Source organism: Dipodomys merriami, unplaced genomic scaffold (assembly GCF_024711535.1).
Source record: "Dipodomys merriami isolate MVZ:Mamm:240054 unplaced genomic scaffold, mDipMer1.0.p SCAF_1832, whole genome shotgun sequence".
In the NCBI taxonomy this organism is placed as follows: Eukaryota; Metazoa; Chordata; class Mammalia; order Rodentia; family Heteromyidae; genus Dipodomys; species Dipodomys merriami.
Window position 1 is genome coordinate 63,916 of NW_027203196.1, and position 25,012 is coordinate 88,927.

Below are 25,012 nucleotides of genomic sequence, written 5' to 3' on the forward strand. Positions count from 1 at the left end.
AGAGAAAAGGGATGGGAAAGCAGAACATTTGTCACAGTTCCATTTAGAGCATTCTAGGACCACACCTGTGCTATGATCACCAACTTCTTTCCAACAATTTTATCTTATCATGAACTTGCCAACAATCATTCACGTTGCACTGAGCAATGATTCATCGGCTCATGTCAGGTCCAAGTGATCCAAAGGCTGCCACAGTAACATGTAATAAACAATGGCAAGTTGGATTATGAGTCCAGTTCAGGGTCAAGCTTCTCCACTTTGACGACTATCTCTGGGGCTGGAGCATCAGCAGAGGCGTGGTGGGCCTCTGTCTCTGACTCGGACAGCACTTCCTCCTTGATCTTCACAGGCTTACCACTGGCTTCCTTCTCTTCATCTGAGACTCATCCAGCTCCCATTCATCATCGATGTCCATTTCAAATACTCTTACATGATGGAGACTTGAACTTAACTAAAGAAAAGGCACATTAATGTGTGTGTGTGTGTGTGTGTGTGTGTGTGTGTGTGTGTGTGTGTGTGTGTGTGTGAAAGCGCACATGCACCTGGAACTGGGACTTGAACATGGGGCCTGAGCATCTTTTGCTCATAGCGTTCTAGTGGAGCCACAGCTCCTGAGCAGCTAGAATTATAGGTATGAGCCACTGGTGTCAGGAGTTACATTAACAATTTTCTAACTAATGGCTTTGCAAACAAATTTTATAAAACGAAGCAGAAATCAGAAGCTTTAAGCAAAGTATAGATTTATAGGAAAGTTATATTTTTAACAATTTACTATAAAATCACCCAATTCCACCTTCATTTTACATAAAAGGATCTCCACACAGCACATGGTGAATTTATGTAACTTAGAAGCCAAACTATTTTTGCCAGTCCTGGGGCTTGAATTCTGGGCCTGGGTGCTATCCTTTTGTTCAAGGTGAGCACTCTACCACTTGAGCCACAGAGCCACTTCTGGCTTTTTCTGTAATTCATTGGAGATAAGAGCCTCTTGAACTTTCCTGCCTGGGCTGGCTTCAAACTAAGATCCTCAGATCTCAACCTCCTCAGTAACTACGATTACAGGCGTGAGCCACCAGCACCTCGCTCTGAAATTGCTCTTAATTACTCAAAGTTTCTCCAAACAAGAAAACAAAATAACTAGCCTGCTGCTTGCTCAGTTAACTGAAACCAAGGGACAGAATGACAAGCAGAGAATGAGCCTTGGAGATGACATGCTTGAGTACTCATAGGATGCTGCATAGAAACAAAGCCATACTCACCACACAGGACACTTTGTGAAAAACATTCCCAGCAACGTACTGAGCTTTCATGCTCTCCAGTAACCGCCAGTGCTTCTCAAAGTGCAGGGTGCATGTGGGAATAACACTGCTTTGTTCATCTAGCCTGGAGGAAAAACCAGCCCAGGAATCAAACAGGACCTCCACCTCCCACATTCACTAGAGGAGGGGTTTGGGGCAACTGGGGTCCTACTCCCACCCACACTCCATTCCCAGGTGACAAGACAGTCTGTAAAAATACTACATTCCACAGAGCCTTGGCTTCATTTTAGTAAGGTCTTGGTGCCCTTTGTTTTTTGGGTGATGGGGAGGGAGGATACAGTACTAGAGATTAAATTCAAGCCTTGCACAACTGAGCTATGCACCCAGTCCTCAATTCCCTTTCAAGGAGAGCAGATGCTCATGTTTTTAAATTAGAGAAGGAATCTCATTACTTTAAATCCTCAAGCAACTAAAACTATCTCCTAGAACTGACTATAGACTCTGCAATGGAACTGGGGTCCCAATTCTGGAAAACACTAAAGGCAAGTTTATAATTATTAGTGACAACAAACTAAAGTTAATGCTATCCTTTAAAACATAACTCAAATGAAGTCCTCTTCTCCATTCCAAATAATTCCTCATCTTATTCTAGCAAAAAATCCTAGTTTAATATTAAAGCAAGGGACAAGACAATGATTAAAGTCGGCACATTTTTTCCCGTTTTTTAATTTTTGAGGTAACATACAATTGTAACATTAGGAAATTTGTAACATTTGGGAAGACTTTGTAGCATGAAGGAAGACTTACCTTCTGATTTTTTTCAGTTGTGGGGTAGATGATCCTCCTAAATTTAATAGCAATTAGTCTCCTCCTCATCTTTCCTAACAGTGTTTGGTGGGTTTCAGTGTGTTGTATGAAGTTCGGATTTTAAAAATACAAAGTAGGAAGCCAGGCAGGCACTGGTGGCTCATTCCTGTAATCCTAGCTACTCAGGAGGATCATGGTTCAAAGCCAGTCCATGCCGGAAAGACTGTGAAACTCTTCTCTCCAATAAACCACCACAAAACCCAAAGTGGCACTGTGGCTCAAGTGGCAGAGTGCTAGGCTTGACCTGAAGAACTGAGGGACAGCACTCAGGCCCAGAGTTCAAACCCCATGATGGACAAAGAAAAAAAAAACAAAGCAGGAGGTTTTCTGCTCAGCTGTCTGTATGGGTAGACCAGTAACTAAAAAAACATTGCCTAGCATATGTAAGAAACTGGAATTCTTGGCATATGGTAAATATAGCTAAATATAAGCTAAGCCTGGTACCATATGACTGACAACTCAACACCTTGGAGACCATGCAAGAACTTCATGAATTTGAGACAAGCCTGGTTATTTCAAGGCGAGGCAACCTGAGATACACAATGGGACACTTCTTTTTTAAATTTTTGGTGGTTCTGGGTTTTGAATTCAGCACCTGGTACTGTACCACTTGAGCCACACTTCAGCTCTTTTTGAGATCCTACCTTTAAAAAACTAAAGCTAACTTTAACCACACAGACCCTATACCACTAAGGTAGTTAGTTACCTTGTGGCATAAGTTCTAGTGAATTGATACTCTGCAGCATCTTCACTGTTATACACAAACGACAATGGCAACTGGACCAAGAGTCTGTCTCTTCCTTCACGTCCCATGGTGTCTTTAAGAATGACTGTTACAGTTTCATCATCATAAAACTGGGCATCTAAACAGCTGTAGTTGCTGGAAGTGAGATGCATTTTGTTATATCAGAAATGATCATAACCACATAACATGCTGACACTAAGCAAAAACAAAATAAAACCATAGGTGATATTCCCTGCAATGACAAAACACCTTATCAGTTTATACTTTTATATCAATTTTCACAAATATAACTAGTTATAACAAAATAAGTAATCATCAGATCAAACAAAATGATCTGTGACATTTTATCACTGTTCTAGAAAACTCTGAACATAAATGGCTAGGCCTTAAGCCTGTGAAAATTTCATGAGTTATACCTTATATATAACTGAGTGAACAGAGCTAACAAGAATCAAAGTAAAAGAAAATCTGCCCCCCTACAAATGACAGAGCCCCTTTATTGACAGCACATCTGACATAGCACTGACTACACATACATCACACATGCTTCTGTCCCAAATCAGGCTTGGGCGTTATTTTCTTCTGACTTTTTCAGTTGTAGCATAGGTGAAGCTCCCAAATTTCACAGCAATTAGTCCATTACTTACAGATCTTGAAGAAAGAAAGGAGAGAGGGGAATGAGACCCTATGGAACAACTACATAGCCAATAAATCTAAATGCCTGAACAAACATGACTGGCAATGTTAGCACACATATCTACTTCCCAAATCCCAGACCAACACTACCACTTCCACTCCAGAATACTATAATTTAAACACTTAGTCAGGCAAACCAGCTTGGTTTAAAATCTTAATCACTAAGCAGCTAAAGGCCATAACTAAGGAAAACTAACATCTTGAATTCAAAAATTCCCTTTAGTGAAGGTTCTCAAAAGGCACATAGAGCTCCCCTATGACCCAGCAATCACCTGCTGGGCATTTACCCTAATGACCACAAACAAGGCCATACTAAAGCTACCAGCACAACTAGGTTTATTGCCGCATTATTCACCATAGCTAACATATGGAACCAACCCACACGCCCTTCAGTAGATCAATAGATCAAGAAAATGTGGTAAAGCTGGGGGCCAGTGGCTCACGCGTGTAACCCAAGCTACTCACGAGGTTGAGATCTGAGGAATGCAGTTCAAAGCCAGTCCAGACAGGAAAGTCTGTGAGACTCTTATCCTCAATAAACCACCAGAAAACTGGAAGTGGCACTGTGGCTCAAGTGGTAGAGCACTTGCCTTGAGCTGAAGAGCTGAGGGACAGTGCCCAGGCACAGAGTTCAAGTCCCATGACCAACAAAAAAGAAAATGTGATACACATATGTATACATACATACACACATATGTATACATACATACACACATGTGTGTGTGTGTGTGTATATATATATATATATATATATATATATATATATATATACATATATGGAATTCTATTCTTCCATCAGAAAGAATGACACTGCCCCATTTGTAAGGAAATGGAAAGACTGGGAAAAAATCCTATCAAGTGAAGCCAGACACCCCCCCAAAATAGGTCCCATTGTTTCCCTTATTTTCAATAATTAGTATACTTCTAGGATAATTTTAACAGATGAGAAAAATAGCTCAAGAGCTATGTACATATGACCATATAAGATGATGCTAAGTGAAATGAACTCCAAGACATGGAAACATGAGGTTTTTCTTTGTTATTGTTGTTTTTGTTTTGTTTTGTTTTTTGGTTCCGTTCATGGGGCCTGAACTCTAGGCTTGGGCGCTGTCCCTCACCTCTTCAGCTCAAGGCTAGTGCTCTACCACTTGAGGCACAACGCCACTTCTGGCTTTTTTCTTTTTGCTTATGTGGTGCTGAGGAATCGAACCCAGGGCCTCAGGCATGAAACGCAAGCACTCTACCACTGAGCCACCTTCCCAGCCCTGTTGTTTTTAATGTACTATGTACTTTTTGTTTCTTTGGTGTGTTCTTCCCCCTGCGGTTTATCCCCTATTGTCACTGTATTTGATTTTGGTACCCTGGTATTATACATACATTTATCTGAATTAGGGAAGGGAAAGGAGAACAGAATCGTGAGACAAAGGACAAGGGGGATCCAATACAATAGCCATATTCACAAGTCAATATGTTGGAAATGATCTGTACAATTTGGCAAGTGGGAGGATTAGGGAGGGGAGGGAAAGGACAAAAATGAGGCAGGGGGTAACAAGTTAGACAAGAAATGTACCTATTATCTTACTTATTAACTGTAACCCCTCTTGACAATGAAAAAAGAAATCCCTTTAGCTATGTGCTGGTGGCTCATGTCAGTAATCCCAGCTACTCAGCGCTGAGATCTGAAGATCATCATTTGAAGCTAGCCTGGGCAGGGATCCAGGAGACTCCTATCTTCAATTAACCACCAAAAAGTCAAAAGTGGAATTGTGGTTCAAGTGGGAAAACAATAGCCTTGAGCACAAAAGCTGAGGGACAATGCCCAGAGCCTAAATTCATACCCCAGAGTGGCACACAAAAATAAACTAGTACCTTCATAGTGAGACTTAAAACGATTTAAAATGCTAATGGAACCCTGAATATCATTTGATTTTCAGAATGTTTACTTTGGAATCTCAAAAAGTCTCTGTGGGCAAGAGCTCTTATTTGATGAAAGATAATTAACCTAAAATTTAAAAAAGCCTTTCTATAAAGTACTTACTAACACAGTTTTGAATCACTAAGTGTTCTTAGATATAACACAGGTCTGCTGTCATTTTCCTAAACCTATTTTTAAAAAAAAACTTATATACGAGGCTATATACTAATATAAAAGTTAAAACTCTAGAACAAGAAGGGATCAAATAGCTTCTCAATTCAGCATTACCATCTCCCAGATGTGAGAACTGAGAATACTGAATGCAAACCTAAAGTCATGAGGCAGCTTCGCTGAAACCCGAAATGCTGGAGGGAAGCTGAATGGCTTATTATTATTACAAATATTAAGCTCTCATCTCTTCGGTTCAAACTTCAAAGGAATACTCACTGGGAAATATCAGTATGCCTTAATCTTAAGATACACATTTTATACAGTGAGTCTTCTAAAATAGTAAAAAGAAGGTACTGTAGATTTGAACTTTTATTATTCCACCTAAGGAAAGAAAAGTAATGTATTTAGCTATTTAAGTTTAGAACAAAAACTACTGTTTACACAAGACGAGGAGACACACACAGAAAAGGAAATGTGAACAATCTGCGCGCAGAGTCCTCACTAAAACAAAAGCAAAAAAAAAAAAAAAAGAGAAAAATTCAAACTTGCTGCTAAATTATACTACCTAACAGGTAAAGAAGATAACCTTCTAGCATCTCTATATAATGGAATACAGATGGCTTGATTCATTGATTTTCCAATTTCATCCTACAGAAAAGCAAGATTTGGAAACATCATTAGAGAGAAGGGGAGCAGCTAGTGGTGAGGAGCCTGCTTGGCCTGTGCTAAAAGACCACTCCCTCCCTCTGGTCTCATGACATCAGTCACTGACAAGACACACCAGCTCTGGGACTAAGACTGTATTGAGATTGATCTGGGGGGGCAAATAAAACACTAAAGATACTTTACTAAGACGATAATTTTTAAATTTATGTGAGCAGAAAATGAGGGAGGGGGTTACATTGTTGAAAAAGAAATGTACAGTATTCAGTACCTGACCTATGTAATTGTAACCTCTCTGTACATCACCTTTACAATAATTTTTTTTTTTTTTTTGTCGGTGGAGGGGCTTGAACTCTGGGCCTGGGCACTCTGTCCCTCAGCTCTTCAGCTCAAGACTGGGCACTCTGTCCCTCAACTCTTCAGCTCAAGACTAGTGCTCTACCACTTGAGCCACAGTGCCACTTCTGGTTTTCTAAGTGGTTTATTGGAGATAAGCCTCATGGCCTTTCCTGCCCTAGCTGGCTTTGAACTCGATCCTCAGATCTCAGTCTCCTGAGAAGCTAGGATTACAGGCATGAGCCATAAGTGCCTACCTTATAATAATTTTAAAAATACATAAAGTAAAATAAATTTATATAAGGAATTAACTATGGATATAACCAAGCCATAAGAAACTGCCAATTTTGACAATCAAAACGAGTTGAATATCAGCATTTTTACAATTTATCCTAATATATATGTTCATTTACATAGACGAGACATACTATACTCTTGTTCCCACACGAAGACATGCATTTCTTCCCAACTTACTGCTGTCATTTGCAAACACTGATCAATAATGGTTTCCATTTGCCTTTTCACAAAATGCAATGATTTTCGAGCATAATAAGGAAACAGCAAAGGGCTTTCTGGTTTCAGACAAAAACAGAAACAAAACAAAAACTATAGCAAACCAATGATTAGGAGAAAATAATCCATTGTCAGAGGCAGTCCATACTTTTTCTTTTTTTATTTTTTTTTATTTTTTATTTTTAAATTTAAAATTTTATTTTATTTTATTTGAGAACATACTGTACAGAAGGTTTACAATTACATGGGCAGGATAATGCATACATTTCTTACCAAGCATTGCAGCCTCCTCCTTTGTTTACCCTTCACCTCCCTTCCCAGCCACCCCCTCCCCCCGACCCAATCATACCCCCTCCCCCCCCACACCGACATTGTAAAGCTGGTTTTGACATGACATTTTGTACTTCTCATTGTTGCAACAGGTCCACCTGAATCCTTAAACGACTTGTTTGTCCCCATCTCCTCCACATGTTATACTGACATCAAATATAGTGAAAGCGGGGGTTACACTGTGGGGGAGGAACATACAAAGCAACAAAGAAATAATCTTATAAATGCATTAGAAACACATGCATGAAAGAAACGAAAACATTAAAATACATATTTAAGGGTTCATTTTCCTAACATCATATTATCTGACCTTTTCCGCTTGACTCATACCTATACTAGATATTGCAAATAAGGGAAACCATGGGACCTATGTTTCTTTGGGCCTGGCTTACTTCACTTAATATAATTTTTTCCAAACCTTTCCATTTCCTAACAAATGGGGAAATGTCATTCTTTCTGATGGAGGCATAGAATTCCATTGTGTATATATACCACATTTTCTTGATCCATTCATCTACTGAGGGGCATCTGGGTTGGTTCCATATCTTAGCTATGGTAAATAATGCTGCAATAAACATAGTTGTGCTGGTAGCTTTAGTGTGGTCTTGTTTGTAAACATTTGGGTAAATGCCCAAAAGTGGGATTGCTGGATCATAGGGGAGATCTATGTGAAGTCTTTTGAGGAACCTCCATACTGCTTTCCAAAGTGGTTGAACAAGTTTACATTTCCACCAACAATGAAGTAAGGTTCCTTTCTGTCCCCATCCCCTCCAGCATCTGTTGTTGTTAGAGTTCTTGATTTTTGCTGTTCTAACTGGAGTGAGGTGATATCTCAATGTTGTTTTGATTTGCATTTCTTTTATGGCTAGGGATGTTGAACATTTCTTCATGTGTCTATTGGCCATCCTTCTTTCTTCTTCAGAGAAGCTTCTCTTTAAGTCTTTCGCCCACTTATTTATTGGGCAGTTGTTTCTTTGAGGAATTTGTTGTTGGGTGGTTTAATTTTTTGAGTTCCAAGTATATTTTAGATATGAGACCCTTGTCCGTTGTATGGCTAGTAAAGATCTTCTCCCAATCCGTGGGCTTTCTATTGATCTTGCTAGCTATGTCATTTGCCCTGCAGAAGCTCTGCAACCTTATGCAATCCCATTTGTCCAACCTTTCTTTGATTTGTTGTGCTTCCGGGTCTCTATTCAGAAAATTTCGGCCTGAGCCAAGGAGACCTAGGGTTTCTCCTATTCCATCCTGTAATGTTTTCAGAGTGTCTGCTTTGAGTTCAAGGTCTTTGATCCATTTGGAGTTGATTCTGGTGCAGGGTGATATATAAGGATCTAGCTTTAGTTTTCTGCATGTAGTTAACCAATTTTGCCAGCACCATTTACTGAAGAGGCTGTCTTTCTTCCATTCTATTGTTTTAGCTCCCTTATTGAAGATTAGATGGCTATAGGTCTGTAGGTTCATTTCTGGGTTTTCAATTCTATTCCATTGGTCCTGAGGTCTGTTCTTATGCCAATACCAAGCTGTTTTGATTACTATAGTCCATACTTTTTCATGGTGGAATTCTCATTATACTTTCGACATACCTTGTTAAAATAAATGACCAGAATCTCCCTTCAATCCAGTCCACTTAATACAACTACATTCGCTTGGTCCTTCTCATGCTTAGTCCTACACCAAAGCCCAACAGTAAAATGCTATTGGCTATTAGAAAAATGGAAGGCATTGGAAACCATAAGCTATGTACTGAAACCTGTTCTTTCTTCTCAACTCTGCCACAATGTGATAGCAGCAGCAGTCCAGGATACTCTGCCACTGCTAGCTTTGTTTCTTTTTTGCTGTTGTATTCAGTATGTTTTTTATTTTAAAATGGCTTTTTTATACAGTATTACAATATCCATAAGAACTCATCTTATTCTCCAACTTAAAAGGAAAAAAAACAAAGAGGCCTACTGGGCCTCTGGAACTGCCTGGGATGAAAAGAGCTGTGAATCAAGCTGTGACTCAGGCCCACCAGCTCAAATGGCTCTGAGACTGTCTCTCCCACACTCAGCACTTCCCTTACCAGCTGTGTTAGGTAAAAAAAAATAATCATTTCAGCACTTTAAGGTTCAAGAGGTGACATACTAGGTAATTACAGAAAAACATGTTGCCTTTGTCGCCAGTTCCCAAAACTCAGCTCCTGAAACCCAGATATCCTGAGTAGTAAATGTGATGGCCAATTTTAATTTTTTTGGGGGGGGTCCGGTTGTGGGGCCTGAACTCTGGGCCTGAGCGCTGTCCCTCAGCTCTTCAGCTCAAGGCTAGAGCTCTACCACTTGAGTCACAGCTCCACTTCCGGCTTTTTTCATTTTGCTTATGTGGTACTGAGGAATCGAACCCAGGGCCTCAGGCATGCAAGGCAAGCGCTCTACCACTGAGCCATCTTCCCAGCCCATGATGGCCAATTTTAATGTGGCCACTCTGGCAGGTTCCTGCAAAGCCTCAGGGTTGGGTGGCGTGGAAAGTCTATGCCTTAACCAGAAGCTTATAAGTTTCAGCTCCATCTGCCAGACTGCAGGAAAGGAATCGGGGCTTGGGGTTGAATTCTACCCCAGTGACTAAATCATTATAATGAAGCCTCCATCAAAAACCCAAGACAAACTGGGAGAGAGCAAGGGAAAGGGTGACATTGTCAAAAAAAGAAATGTAATCTTTACCTGCCTTACGTAACCATAACTTTTCTTTTCTTTTTCTTTTTCTTTTTTTCTGGTCCTGGGGCCTGAACTCTGTGCCTAGGAGCTGTCCCTCAGCTCTTCAGCTCAAGGCTAGCACCCTACCACTTGAGCCACAGAGCCACTTCCAGCTTTTTCTGCTTATGTGGTCCTGAGGAATGAAACCCAGGACTTGATGCATGCAAGGCAAGCCCTCTACCACTGAGCCAACTTCCCAGCCCACCATAACCCTTCTTTACTAACCTTCTTAATAATTAAAAAAAAAGACACTGGGGAGGTTTGGATGGCTCCCTGGTTGATGAACATGTTGAGTGCTGGGAGGATCTAAAAGCTGTGGCCTCTTCCTCCATATCAAACCCTGAATGATGTTTTCCACTGGGCTATGCCCAAGTTAAATTTTTATTACAAACAGTCTGGAAAGGAAAGCTGAATGTGTTCCTGAGCATTGTACACCAGTCTGGAAGCTATGCCAACTTAAGGGAGAAAGTTGGGACATATGTCCCATAGTCAAGTCCCACAGAGGTGTGGGTAAGGGAACCTAGCTCTTGGGACTGATGTGATGTGAGGAGTCTAGCAGACTGAGCCTTCCTCCCTCTGGAGGCTAATGATCATTGTGGGTGCTCAGTGTCATAATTGCAATGAATTGCATTGCAGGACCTTCAGCTGGTATCATAACTGGCTGGTGTCAGGAGGGAAAAAATAATTTTAGTGTCAGCATAGTTAATGTACCACAGCACAGTTAATTTCAGGGTGTTTTCTATCTATCATGGTGACATCATACTCTACTTGTTAAAATGCTGTTCTCTAATCAAATAAAATGGACATGCCAAGTAAGCCTGAAGAAATTAGACAAATTTTGAGGTTACTCTTTAATCTCAAATATGTATAAACATGGCCAACATCTGCTTGGTTCATAAAGTACCTTTAAGATGGCTGCTGTTTTGGAGGAAGTCATACCACTGGTTTCCTTCCGTGTTAGGGGGTGACACAAGGCCATCATCTTCATCTTTCAAATACTAAAAATAGTTTAAATTTTTTTCAGTTAAGCAATGATTCAGGCTCTAATATGTATTTAACATTATTCTAGTTACTAAGTTATCTTGTTGTACTGCCAGGTTCTCTGAAGGTACATTATTTTTCTAAGTGAGGTGACAAATTCTAGACAACATGAAAATGACTTAAATGGTCAGAGTATAGTAAATGTAGAAACCAGAGTTTACATTTTGTGGTTCATTTTCAAGATATATTTTAACCTTACCTATCAGGGCTATATTTTAGTTTTACAAGTACCAACTGACAGTATGCTCCACAAGGGCAGTTCTCACAGTGTAGCCCCATCCCTGAGAGTGCTCAGCATGCTTCCATTGACTACAAGGTTAATGCCAGCTTTAGTGCCAAGGTGTCACTTGCCCTTTCACGGTGTCAACATTTGCACTGAAGGTGTGGAAGAAAGAACAGCCAGTACCTGCACCCCTCACCTAGTAGACCAAATTCTTGTGTTCTTTGTCACATATTCAGTTTCATTTATCCTGATAGAACTATTAAATTGTTAATTCTCAAGTCTTGATGGCAGATCTTTTAACGTTTTTTGAGTCAGAGTTAGGAGGCACACGGGTGATTTTACAACACATCAAAGCATGCAAAGTTGTCTTGAAGAAAAACTGAAACTGTCTTGTTTCAGTTGTAAAGGCAGACATTTTATAAAAAATGACATTCCAAGGGGGAGGATGGGAAGGGATGGGAAGGGGAAACTAAGGAGGAGGCTACAATGCTTGATAAGAAACGTACTCATTATCTTGCCCATGTAATTGTAACCCCTCTGTACAGTATTTTCACAATAATAAATAAATAAATATTTTAAAAATGACATTCCATTTTTACTTAGAAACAAAAGACTAGGGGACAAACTGGTTCTTCATACTTAGATGTTTGTGAGGTATTTTTTAATTTTAAAATTTTTATTTATTTTATTAAATAGATGTACAAGGAGTTGCCATGGTTCAGCTTATGGACAAATATGTCTTGGTCAATGTTACCCCTTTGAACATGCATACTCATCCATCCCTCTACCCCCTCAAACTCTTACTTTTGGCAGGTATTTTTTTGAAAATAAAGTGACTTTGAACAAAACAACCTAAAATATTTATTGCAAATAACATTTCAGCTAAACTTGGTTCTAAAGGCCTGTAATTCCAGCACTTAGAAGAGGATGAGGCAGGAATATCACAAGTTTAAGGCCTATAGAGCAAGACCCTGTCTCAAAAAAAAAAAGCAACTTTTAAGCAAAACTCAAAATGTTGGCACCTGCATCTGTTACTGAGTGCCTGACAGCTTCACAGTAACTAAAGACTGATTAGAGTAGACTGAAGTCACATATTTATAATGTATAATGGAAGGCGTCAGTACTTAAAAAGATCTGTAAAAGCCACAGAACCAATATTTCTAAAAAGACCAAGTTATGATGCTATGAAAACAAGCATGAGTAAAAGTGCCTTTCAAAGTGCAAGGAAGATGGAGAGATTTTTAATGAAACTGAGTATGAAGTGTCTACTAAACACAATTTTAGATTCCACATTAAAAACTTCCAAGAGACCAACACTTGGAAGGATTTTGTATAATATTAAAGAATATCCTCAGTTAAAGGACAAAACTAGTTCAGTACTTTCTCCTTTCCAAGGACACACACCTGCTTGAAGTTAGATTTTCCTTATATACATTAAGCAAATTAGCATATTAAAACAGAATAAACACATAGGTAGACATTAAAATTAGCTGTCTTCTATTAAGCTGTACATCAAAGACAGCTGAGAAAATAAACAACAATGCCAGTTATACTGGCATTGTATTATTTTCCATAAAATTTAGATAATATGAATTAACAGTACAAAGTCTTAAAATTCGTTCTTAAAAATCAAACCAAGTTCAATAGAAAGCCCATACCTGACCAACTTTTTCAACATTAAAGTATTTTCTTTTTCGATTAGAAAAGTCTGGAGCCTAGAAAGAACAAACATAGTTTATTTCTAAAAGCTCAAAATATTAAGAAAATAATCTTAAAATTAACAAACTCAATATGTATTTTATAAAACAGCTATCCATTGCATTTAGTTTTTTGCAGATTGTAAGATACATACAGACAGAAGTCTACTTATAGACTTTATGTTTAGTCTTTTTAAAATTAGTCTTTTTATAAAAGTAATTGCTCATTACTTTTTAACCATGAACCATCTTTGCTGTGATTATTTTCAAAGTGACTTAATTGTAAAAATAGCTATTTCTTTCCTCATTGAAATGTTCAGTAAGAAATTCAGTAACAAATGTGATATCTTTCTGAGTTATCTATTAACAAAAAGGGGCAAAAAGAAAACAAATCACGGTAAAAAGAAAGCTTCCCAATAATTTGCCTGAATCCACAGTTTGGGCCTGGGTGCAGGTGAGTGGGCTGTGGAGAGCAAGGAGGAGGCTGGCTGTTCTCTAAGCTCGCTTTCAGGGAATGCTTCTTTCCACATCCTCACAGAAAGAAACTGCTCATTTCCAGGCTTCAACTTAGGTACAACATTTAAGTACTTATATTTCAAGGAAAATAAAAATGCATTTAAGACTTAAGGCATAAGATATAGAACCAACCCAAATGCCCCTTAGTAGATGGAGTGGATCAAGAAAATGTGGTATATATACACAATGGAATTCTATGCCTCCATCAGAAAGAATGACATTTCCCCATTTGTTAGGAAATGGAAAGGTTTGGAAAAAATTATATTAAGTGAAGGAAGCCAGGCCCAAAGAAACATAGGTCCCATGGTTTCCCTTGTTTTCAATACTTAGTATATGTCTGAGTCAAGCCAAAAAGGTCAGATAAGTTGATGTTAGGGAAATGAACCCTAAGATATGTATTCAAATGTTTTTTTTTTCTTTCATGCGATTGTTCCTATCACATTTATAAGATTATTTCTTTGTTCATTTGTATGTCCCCCCCCCCCACGGAATAACCCCTGCTATCACTGTATTTGATGTTGTTATAATTTGTGGAGGGGAAGGGAAAAAAACAAATCATTTAAGTAGGGATACAGGTGGACCCATTGCTACAATGAGATGTACAAGGGCTGGGAAAGTGGCTCAGTGGTAGAGCGCTTGCCTTGCATGCATGAGGCCCTGGGTTCGATTCCTCAGCACCACATAAGCAAAAAAAAAAGCTGGAAGTGGCGCTGTGGCTCAAGTGGTAGAGCGCTAGCCGTGAGCTGAAGAGCTGAGTGACAGCGCCCAGGCCCAGAGTTCAGGCCCCACGACTGGACTAAAAAAAATGAGATGTACAAGTCATATGTCGAAAACGAACTTTACAACTTTGGTGGGGGGGGGAGGAGGGTTAAGTGGGGGAGCGGGGATGGGAAGGGGAAACAAAGGAGGAGGCTACAATGCTTGATAAGAAGTGTACTCATTATCTTGCCCATGTAATTGTAACCCCCTCTGTACAATATTTTCACAATAATAAAAAGACTTAAGGCAGTTAAAGAGTATAAGGATGCTATGTTGTAAGAATTATACAACCTCATTCAAACATGAAAATTGTAAATTCAAATATCCGTAACAGTATTCCGCGAGATGAAAATATTATGCAACCACTCAAATTTATTTAGATAACAAGACCAACGTCCTGTTATCTAACTCTGTAAGAGTACCAAAACCATGAGCAAGGCTGAGCTCAATCAGGACAATAGGTAAGGAAATTACACAGGTGTCCCCTGTTATCTGAGAGATTGGTTCTAAGACCCCCACAGATAACACAATCCTCAGGTGCTCAAGATCTTTATATAAGAAAACACATCCTCCTGTACACTTTAAATCCCATTTAGAGTGCTTGTAACACCTAATACGATGTAAATAACTATTGTTGTATTGTGTAAGGAATAGTAAAGAGAAAAACAAGTACATATGTTTGGAACAGATGCATTATTTTCAGAATATTTTTCATTGGTGGTTGGTTGAATCTACTGAGATGGAACCTGCTGACACACAGGGCTGGCCATAAGTACTTCTGTGCATACCTTATTCAGCTCAGGAAGCACATGGTCTTCGGTCATTCTCAACATGGCTGGAAATACAAAGTTAAAAATTATCTTGAAATGTAATTTTTATTACAGATATACCTCAAAGACCAAATGAGGTTTACTGAACTAAATTTTCCATTTGAACAGTTTCTTTTTACTACAAAAAACTTTCTCTTTGAACAATTTAGTATGAACTAAAATCTGACTTAATCAGGATCTAAAATATATTCAGGATTGTTGGTCCTCACCCCAAACAAAACCTTATTGATTATGCTGCTGGGGACAGAGCAGTAAAAATGCCTTCATGGAAATTACATTTTACAAAAAAAAAGACAACAAAGTTATAACCTTGTGTCAGTGACAAAGCCAGGGTGACAACAGTGTCACATTCTGGAGATAAGAACTGAGCCGTTACTCACTGCTCTTCTACTGCTGATGCTTAGTTAGAGCACGCAATAATTATAAGTAAAACTAAACCACTAATCCCATCAGAGAAAGGATTTCTAAAGTCCTACTTTTAATATTGCAATTTATTCTAATTAAAACTCAGATCTGCAACAAGCTAGCCTGAAAAAACTCCAGTTCCCTATTCCAACTATCAATCATATAGTTGAAAAAAAGGAAACAAACAAAAATATCCAACCAAGAATTCAAGTAACTTAAGATCACATTCAGGTTTTAAACAAAAGTAACTATAGTAGAGTGATAAGCATAAAGTCTGCTTTTGTAATATTAGAACTGAACATTTGGACACTTTGCAGTATTAGCATATCAAAAGGAATTTATCTTGTATTTCACTCTAAATTTTAACAAATATGAGACATAAAACTAAATGTTGCATATGTTGGAGAGAAATGTTTGTTTCATTATTTAAAGAATATACTTCACAAAAATAGCAGTATAAATGGGCCTAAAAAAATGCAAGTACCTCAGAGTGGTGATCAAACCATCTCATGTGAAGTCAACAGGTATTTGTTAATTAAACTGCCTACCCAATGGCAAAGACGTAGTGGCATTACAAAGAAAGTCCTAAAGAAGTCTGTGTACCACTTAGCAAGGGCACCACTGCCCATGAAAATGTAATAGCAAGATCCCAGTTCTGTGCTGTCAGTGATCATCTGTGAGTCCTAGGAACTTCAAAGAGGCTAGCCTGACTACATAACTAAATGTGTAATTTTAGATGATTTCCATCAATTCAACAGCCACAGGCTAGTTAGTGGTTACCACCATGGACCACACAGCTCTAGAGACTGAAGAACAGAGTGTAAAATGTAACACAAGCTACTGAAGGGCTTTTTGAAAATCTTATACCCGTGCCCAATATATAGCAAGGGCTCAAACATTAAATTTTAACCTAAGGAAATGCAGTTGTCCCTCGCTGTATTGTAGCTTCATTGCATCCCAGGGTTAAAAAACAAAACGAAACAAACCAGAAATAGTGATCCCTCACCTATCAGGTAGTTACTTTCCAGAGCAATAAATGAACCACAATAGAGCATGGGATTTTCACTTATCACGGGGTTGTCTGGAACTTAACTCCCAAGATAGGTAAGGGATCACTGTACTAGTGAGTGTAAGGGGCACAGGTGTTACAAATTAGCTTTAATACTTCTATGGGGGAATCATGGAGTAGGTGAAATAGGACTGCCATAGATGGACAACAGTTGAAGCTGGGTGAAAGAAGGAAACAAGGAGGCTCATTATACTATTTTATAAGTATTTGAAATTTTAACAGACTAATTCAAATCTAAGATGTATTTCCACAGTTTTCAAAAGTGTTAAAACAACAATGTTAAAGTTAACTTACCCACAGAAAGCCACTGGAAAAATGCCTTGAAATTCTTTATACTAATGTCTATAACTCTGAAAAGATAAACAAATCAGAAAAAAAAAGTCATGTGCAGTTCATGTAGTACTGTTCAACTGTCACAGAGTAAAATAAACCTTACTGTTCTTCTTTGTCTTGTCAGGATTTAAGCCCTTAGAAGAGCAGATTTTACAAGCCAAACATTATTACATTCCTAAAATTAAGGCAATCAAAAACAAAACACATCTCGATTCTTTCAAAAATTAAGCAAATAAATGATACTATCTGGTTGTAACTGTGTTTCCAAAAAACTGAATCTTTCCCAGCATTCTGTGACATATGAATTCTTTTCCTAACTCTGCAAGTAAGTGAGGAAAAAATTTTCCCACATTTTTTGTTAAAAAATTACTAATCAGTAAAAAAAAAAAAAAAAAACTGACTCCAAGAGGAAGTTACTACTATAAACTTATGTTATGTCACAATGTCTGATACCACTGGACATCATTTTATGAAACTAATCTTTTAGTCCAACAAATAAATGAGGTCTCAAAAATTGAACTCTCTTGGATTTGACACAAATGAAAAAACGTTAAGTATTATAAATCAAACTCATTTTCATTTTGGTGAACTTTCTGAATACAGAGATGAGTTCAATTTTTATAAACTCTTTAAGTTTACTTCTATGTGATAATTACAGTAAGCAAATAATACCTGTACTGATTTTCCTTGAGGTCCTAAGACCTGAACCGGGAGCCTGTGCATACTAGACAACAGTGTGCCAGTGAGCTACATTCCCAGCAGTACAAGTATTTTTTTTTATGTTTCATAATATCACTGAGAGGTGGATCAGTATCAATCACCCTACTAGGAAATCAAAGATTGCAGCACTCCTATGTTATCAAGTAAGGTAACTAACATTCTCTTGCAGCACCAGTGAAAAACAAAGTTTTCTGTGTTCTACCTAACTAATACCTTCACCCCTACCTAACACAACCAGACCACACTAAAGCCCTCCCCCACTGCTCTGTTCCTCCATCTGTAACCCTTCGTAGTGACATTTTTTCTACTTAAGAGGATCAAGAAGTTAAATACTTTCTATTCATCGTGAGAGGTAATCCTAGAAAACTTAGTATATCATATTTGCTCTCAGCAAATGTAAATTCCAAAAATATTCCAAAACACAGGAAAAGCAATGTCATTTCTCCTCTCACTTTGTCTTCTGAGCAAGTGCTGGGGTTTTCACTTTCTAGAGCCCAATCATAATGACAGTGAACAGGAGGAAGCATATGTATTATAAACTTAGAAAAATAAAGAGTAAAGAACAACTTAAAACTAGTTTCAGAAGTACTGAATACTGGTGAGTGACAAAGTTCTCCAGGAGAAGCCAAGTGCAGAAAGCTCAAAGAGCCAACAGCCAGGAATGACAAGAGAGTCTGAGAAGCTTGGTGCTGTGGCGGTTCACGCCTCATCCTAGACACTCAGGTGGCTGAGATCTGAGGCCTGCAGTTCAAAGACAGCCCACACAGGAAAATCCAGGAGATTCATAAACTCCAACTAATCACCAAAAGCCAGAAATGGAGCAAATGGTAGAATGCTAGCCTTGAGAAAAAAAGCTCAGGGACAGCACTCAGGAATTGAGTTTAAGTTCTGAGACTGGCACCAAAAAAAAAAAAGAAAGAAAGAAAAGAAAAGAAAAACAGCTCAACAGAAAGAGAAAGTAAAATGTATTCCTAAACTGTATCTTACTGTACTGGACATACTAGCCAAATATAAATAGATTAAAAACTGAATCAAAGTTAAATTTCATAGACTTGAAACTCTTTGTATGATTAAATAAACTTACAATCCTTTTGCCTTAGCATACCAAGCACTGGGATTACAGGTATGTGTGTAAGGTTCTTATTAATTTCAAATGTAAATATTCACAATCAATAGCATCTAAAAGGAAATAAAAAATATAAAGAAATAGTCCTTGTTAAATAAGTAAACTATACCTAATATATTCTGTTGAGAAATTAAATCACTACCTTCAATTCCCATAGCATCCAGTCCAAGGGGTTTGTATTTTTGCTTCCATGAAGCCATTCCTTTCAGTTCACTCAAATAATACAATAAAGACTCTGAGCCACTAGCACAACAGGAGACATAGTATCATTACTTAGTCACAGGAGACATAGTATCATTACTTAGTCAGGGTGGTAGGCAGTGGTAGACAGTTCCAATTTTTCAGAAATAAAAATTTAAGGTAACTATTTAATTTTCTTGCCATTAAAAAAATTGTATCTCTAGTTCTATAAACATAAGCACAATCATCTGGCTATCATCTACTGAAATGAATATACATGACAATACGATTAAATTTTATATGAACAAATTGTGTTTCACAGTCCTGGCACTATCTGAGGGGAGGCGCAATGCTAGGGATGAAGCTAGGGCCTTGCATAAGCTAGCAAGTGCTCAACCACTAAGCTACCCCTTAGCCCCAATCTTGGCACTTTAAAGAGAGCCAGTAGGCAATCTTGTTCACCCATATCTATCCGATACTAAACAAATAGTTTTTGAGATCCAACTTTGTGTCAGACATTGTGCTAGATGCTAGGGACAGAAAGCTGACAAGAATCAGGTCCTTGTGACCACAGAAATTACAGCATAACAGGGGAGACAGGTCTCAACCACACAATCATACAGTGTAATCTTCCCAATGGCCATAAATACCTTGAGGGGAATGCATAGGACAAGGGTATAAGTGTAATATGAGTTAATATGGGGACTGGTGAAAAAATATGGGGACTGATCAAAAAGAAGGGAACAGGAGCATCTGTGAGAGGTATTCTATTGGATTTACTGAGGAATACACATTCTACAGGGATGAGGATATAGCTCACTAGTAGAATCCTTGCCCAGCATATACAAGACCCTGGTTTTGACCCAGAGCATTGCAAGAAAAGGAAAAAGAAGAGTAAAAAGACCAGACATTTGTGGAACAAAGTATAGAAAGACCAGTGCAGAAGGCATTACATAACGGGCTGTATACAAATTTAAACTGAACATTCAGCATCCGCTTGTAAAACTGTCACTCAAGCAGCTACGGATAGGAACAACACGAGACCTGGAACACTAAAAGGAATTGTGGCTCTGCCATGTACTATCTTTGGGCCATCCATATAACTAATTCAGTTTCATCCTGGTAAAATGAGACTCAGAACAAAATTCTAGGGTGTTGAATGAAAAATACACAATATGTTTTACAAGATAAAATATACAACATACTCAATTTTCTCTGTGGAACAAAAAAAGGAATATATGCCCTATTTCAAAATATACCTTATAGTATAGTGGGGGGATCCAGATGGGAGACTTGCTTGGTGAAAAGATAGTGAAAAATTATTTCATGAAGCAGAAATAATCTTTACCCTTGAGTGTGCCAAGATTCCCCTTCAAATGCCAATGCAAAAATTTCAGCTAGGCACTATTCACAATCAATAGCCAAGATATAGAAACAACCCAGATGCAGAGAAATGGATGGAACTAAAATGAATCAGTGTGAGTGAGGTAAGACAAGAGCAGAAAGACAAATAGCACATGTTCTTCCTGATATGAGGATGTTAAAATCCAAAACGCAAGGAAATACGACAAAGTAAACAGGACTCAAGAAACAAAGGACATCTACTTAATCTGCCATATAATTTCTAAATGACTCCATGTTCTTGACCTCATATGGGGTATATATGTGCACACATCTAAGGGAAGCTAGGAGGAGGGCATGGAATCAGAGGGAAACAGGTGAAAAAATACAACAGAGGAACCCATCAGCTACACTGGGCATTGATGAAAATGAACTAAAGAACTCAAGGGAGGGAGGGATGAGAGGGAAAGAGGGAACAGCTAACACTAAGCAAAAGGAAAGAAATATATTTATCACCCAAAGCAGAAGAAATATTGTCAAAGCTCATAGAATTCACAAACTTTATAGACCAAGATAATGACAATTTGCCTTGCAAAGGTTAAAATGTGTTTGTGATTTTAACAAAATATCACTATCCTACAGTACTATGAAATTTGTGACATTTATATAATCACTTAATCTCACTAAAAATTATTATTAAAAAATTTTCAGGGTAGTGGCACTGTAGCTCAAGTGGTAGAAAACTCTCCTTGAGCTGAAGAGCTGAGGGACAGTGCCCAGGCCCAAAGTTCAAGCCCCATGACTGACAAAAAAAAAAAAAATTCAGCTAGGAAAGATTCCAGAAGAAAATGCCAGACAATAAAGGTAAATTTTCAGAAAGACCAAAGCAATGTCCATCATCTTTATACCTCTGCAAATGACTTATAACCAACTTCTGAATACTGGAATATGATGACTTTAACAGCACCTTTACAGTTAGCTGGTTCACCAAAAGGGGCTGAAGTTCAGCACTACAATGTAAAAGGATGTTTTAGTCATTTCTCCATCTAAAATCTGTACACATTGCTTAAAATCATAGATTTCAAAGAAAAAAACAAGATTTTGGAACAAAGTAAAACTACTCCCAACAAAAATAAAACTTTCTTAAAAAAATACAACTTTCTTTTGTATACAAAAAGAAACAAAAAAATAACCCTAACACACTTAAGTACACATGAGGATACACTGCATATTAAAAAGGACTTGGCTTAGTAAGGCAAAGGGCAATGCTCACTAAGCCATATTGTACCAATGTAAGCATTTAGGAAAAGGATGGCAGAGGTTTCCACAAAGCACCATGGAAATCACATCTGAAACACGGGAGGGAATAAATGAAAACCATAAAAAATAATTCCAGAAGTAAATACAGATTAACCTTTTCATGCGCTTAAGATGGGGAAAGTTCTAAGATACCAAAAAGAAAAAGTTTAGTTTGGCAACATAAAAACTAAAATTTCTGTACAAAATGATCACATTAACCCAAAAGGGTGTATCAAAAAACCTGGAGATCTATACTCCTAATACTCTTTTTATACCAGAATTTTCTATTTCATTTGGACAAATGAATTATTCATTTTTATTTACTTTTAAAATCAATTGATTTAAAAAGGGGAGAGAGAGGTGAAACAGGGCATCAGTGGCTCATGCCTATAATCCTAGCTACTCAGGAGGTTGATATCTAAGGATTGTGATTCAAAGACAGCCCAGACAGGGCTGGGCTCAGTGGTAGAGTGCTTGCCTTGCATGCATGAGGCCCTGGGTTGGATTCCTCAGCATTACATAAGCAGAAAAGGCCTGAAGTGTCGCTGTGGCTCAAGTGGTAGAGTGCTAGCCTTGAGCTGAAGAGCTCAGGGACAGAGCCTAGGCCCAGAGTTCAGGCTCCAGTACAGAAAAAAAAAGACAGCCCAAACAGAGAAGTCTCTGTGAGAGTCTTATTTCCAGTTAACCACTCAAAAAACTGGAAGCAGGGATGTGGCTCAAAGTGGTAGAGCGAAAAGATCTTAAGGACAGCACATAGGCCCTGAGTTCAAGCCCTACAACCAATCGGGGGAGAAGGGAGGAAAAGGAAGAGTTTATTACCTTGCCTTCCCCCACAACAGCAAGTGCATAAATTCATCCTGTACTGATGTGGTTATGTTCTTTTCCTAGATAAAATAAAAAGAAATATGTGGTACATGTTTTGCAGCTTATAAAGTACATCTACTCACTGTTCTTTCCTCTGTCTTCTCTCAAGCCCTTATATACAGGAAATATCTGAGGTTCAGTGACTGGAGACAACCAGTCAGCTGTTTCAATAGCTTCCTCATTCCCAAAGCACACCCACTGCATTAAGTTGTTCCAATGGTGGAAGAGTCAGCTATGGATCTGATATGGTTTGTCCCCCAACGGTTCATGTATTATGATGCTGCTGAGGTAGTGGAATCTTTAAGAGGTAAGGCATACTGGGAGGTGGTTAGGTCACTGAGGGTGCTGCTATGTGAAGAAAATGTAGTTCTCATAGGAACCTGGTTAGATCCTGCAGAGTGAGTTATTCTAAAAGAGCAAGACCACCCTTCTCCACTTTCTGGTTCCTGCGTCACAAAGTGATCCCTCTGCCAAGATGCCATCTCCCAGAGGAAGAAAATAACAGAGCCACACAATCTGGGACTTCTAGTCTACAAAACTGGAAGATACATAAACCTCTTTTCTGTATACATTACCCAAGTTCAGGTACTTTGTTATAGTAACAAAACCTAATATAGACTCCTTTTTGCAAATATTTTCTGTGAAAATAGTCATTAGGCCAAGCTGTCTGAAGAAATTATGGTCTTAATATTTCATAAATTAAACTGACCTTTCTCATATAGCATATAAAGCAAATAGACTTTTAAACTCTTTCCACAGGAAATATCAGTTACATTACCTGCACAAACTTAGTGAGACGAGAATCCATCTGCATCAGTATTTCTTCCCATACTTCACACATACATGTCAGTGACAAATTTATATACTATTAGCAAAAAGAAAAAAATATTTTAAACCCACATTCTACCTAATATGTGCTATTTAAGGTCACAAAAAATCCAGAACTTACTTTCAACCACCCTAATTAACTTAGTTAAGCCAAAGGAAAAGAGAAGACCATAGCTAACCTTTGGTAACTTCTTTTTTTTTTTTTTCCAATTGTGGGGCTTGAACTTGTGGTCTGGGGACTGTCCCTGAGCTCTTTTGCTCAAGGCTAGCTCCTTACCACCTTGAACCACAGTGCTACCTCCTATTTTCTGGTGGTTAAATGGAGCTAAAAGTCTCATAGACTTTACTGCCTGGGCTGGCCTTGAACCATGATCCTAAGATCTGAGCCTCTTAAGTAGCTAGGATTACAGGTGTAAGCCACCAGGGTCTAACTGTTTGGTAACAACTATTTTTACCAAAGAATCAATGATTCTTAGAACTTTAGAAAGGAACTTTTTTTATACTTAAATTTTATTGTAAAGGTAATATACAGAGGGGTTACAGTTACATAAGAAAGGTAATGAGTACATTTCTTTTTTGCACAGTGTTACCCCTTCCTTCATTTCAAAAGAACATTTCTATACCTAGTAAAACAAACATCTTTTACATTTTATTATTTAAGCTGTGTTTTATTACACTGTCAAAATGTTAATTTGTTCAACTATTAAACTGTCAGAGGACCCTTAAAAGATTTCGACACCTAGTTACATTTGCCATCAAGTAAATTAATGGCTGTGGTAGAACAATAATGAAAAAAATGGCCTGAATTCTTTACAGTTCTTCTATCCTGACTTATTCTCCTCACCTTGCACCTGGCTGCCCTATAACTTGCTCTAACTGAACATAGCAGAAAAAACACTGCTGAGGCCAGGGCTTTCAAGTTGTTTATACATCTTGACTTGCACTTTTTTTTGAGGGGACGGAGAGGGAGACAGGATCTTGTTATATAGCCCAAGCTTGCTATATAACTCAAGTTGATATTATAATACTCTTGCCTGAGCCTCCCAATTGCTGGATTATAGAAGTGTCCCACCAACCACAGTTCAACTTACACTCTTATTTATTTAATTTTTTGCTAGTCCTGAGCTTGAACTTGGCCTGGGCAACTGTCCCTGAGCTTCTTTTGTTCAAGACTATCACTCTGCCACTTAAGCCACTGCTCCAGTTCTAGCCTTTTTTGTGTACATGGTACTGAGGAATCGAACCCAGGGTTTCATGCATGTGAGGCAAGCATTCTACCACTGAGACACATTCCCATCCCTCAATGTGTACTCTTGAAACCTTTGCTGCCACTACCCTAGAAACAGCACAGGACTAGCTGGCTAGAAGATGAGGGATGCAGGGCAGAGGCAAAGCCACTTCAGCCAGGGACACATATCAGCTTGCATGATCAAGCTGGGTGATATGAGCCATACCAGGTACAGATCACCACAACTTTCTGGCTGAGTTTAGTCCAAACTGCTAACCTACAAAATTATCTACTAATTTGGGGTATCTTTGTTATGATCAAAACCTAAA

General features: G+C 38.4%; 1 protein-coding gene across 1 annotated transcript in view; it reads right to left on the bottom strand.

Moving 5' to 3' along the window:
- Positions 1 to 224: 224 nt before the first annotated feature.
- LOC138830099 (anaphase-promoting complex subunit 4-like) overlaps positions 225 to 25,012 on the bottom strand; it is a 28,761-nt gene continuing 3,973 nt past the window's right edge. Inside the window, 19 exon segments of the mRNA XM_070026499.1 lie at positions 225 to 382; positions 385 to 451; positions 1,260 to 1,383; positions 2,833 to 3,008; positions 3,450 to 3,522; positions 5,930 to 6,034; positions 6,116 to 6,154; positions 6,240 to 6,301; positions 7,127 to 7,224; positions 11,129 to 11,222; positions 13,147 to 13,203; positions 13,462 to 13,545; positions 15,249 to 15,295; positions 17,059 to 17,114; positions 17,499 to 17,523; positions 19,053 to 19,186; positions 21,373 to 21,474; positions 22,583 to 22,647; positions 23,406 to 23,492. Coding sequence (XP_069882600.1) covers positions 225 to 382; positions 385 to 451; positions 1,260 to 1,383; positions 2,833 to 3,008; positions 3,450 to 3,522; positions 5,930 to 6,034; positions 6,116 to 6,154; positions 6,240 to 6,301; positions 7,127 to 7,224; positions 11,129 to 11,222; positions 13,147 to 13,203; positions 13,462 to 13,545; positions 15,249 to 15,295; positions 17,059 to 17,114; positions 17,499 to 17,523; positions 19,053 to 19,186; positions 21,373 to 21,474; positions 22,583 to 22,647; positions 23,406 to 23,492 — 1,653 coding nt within the window.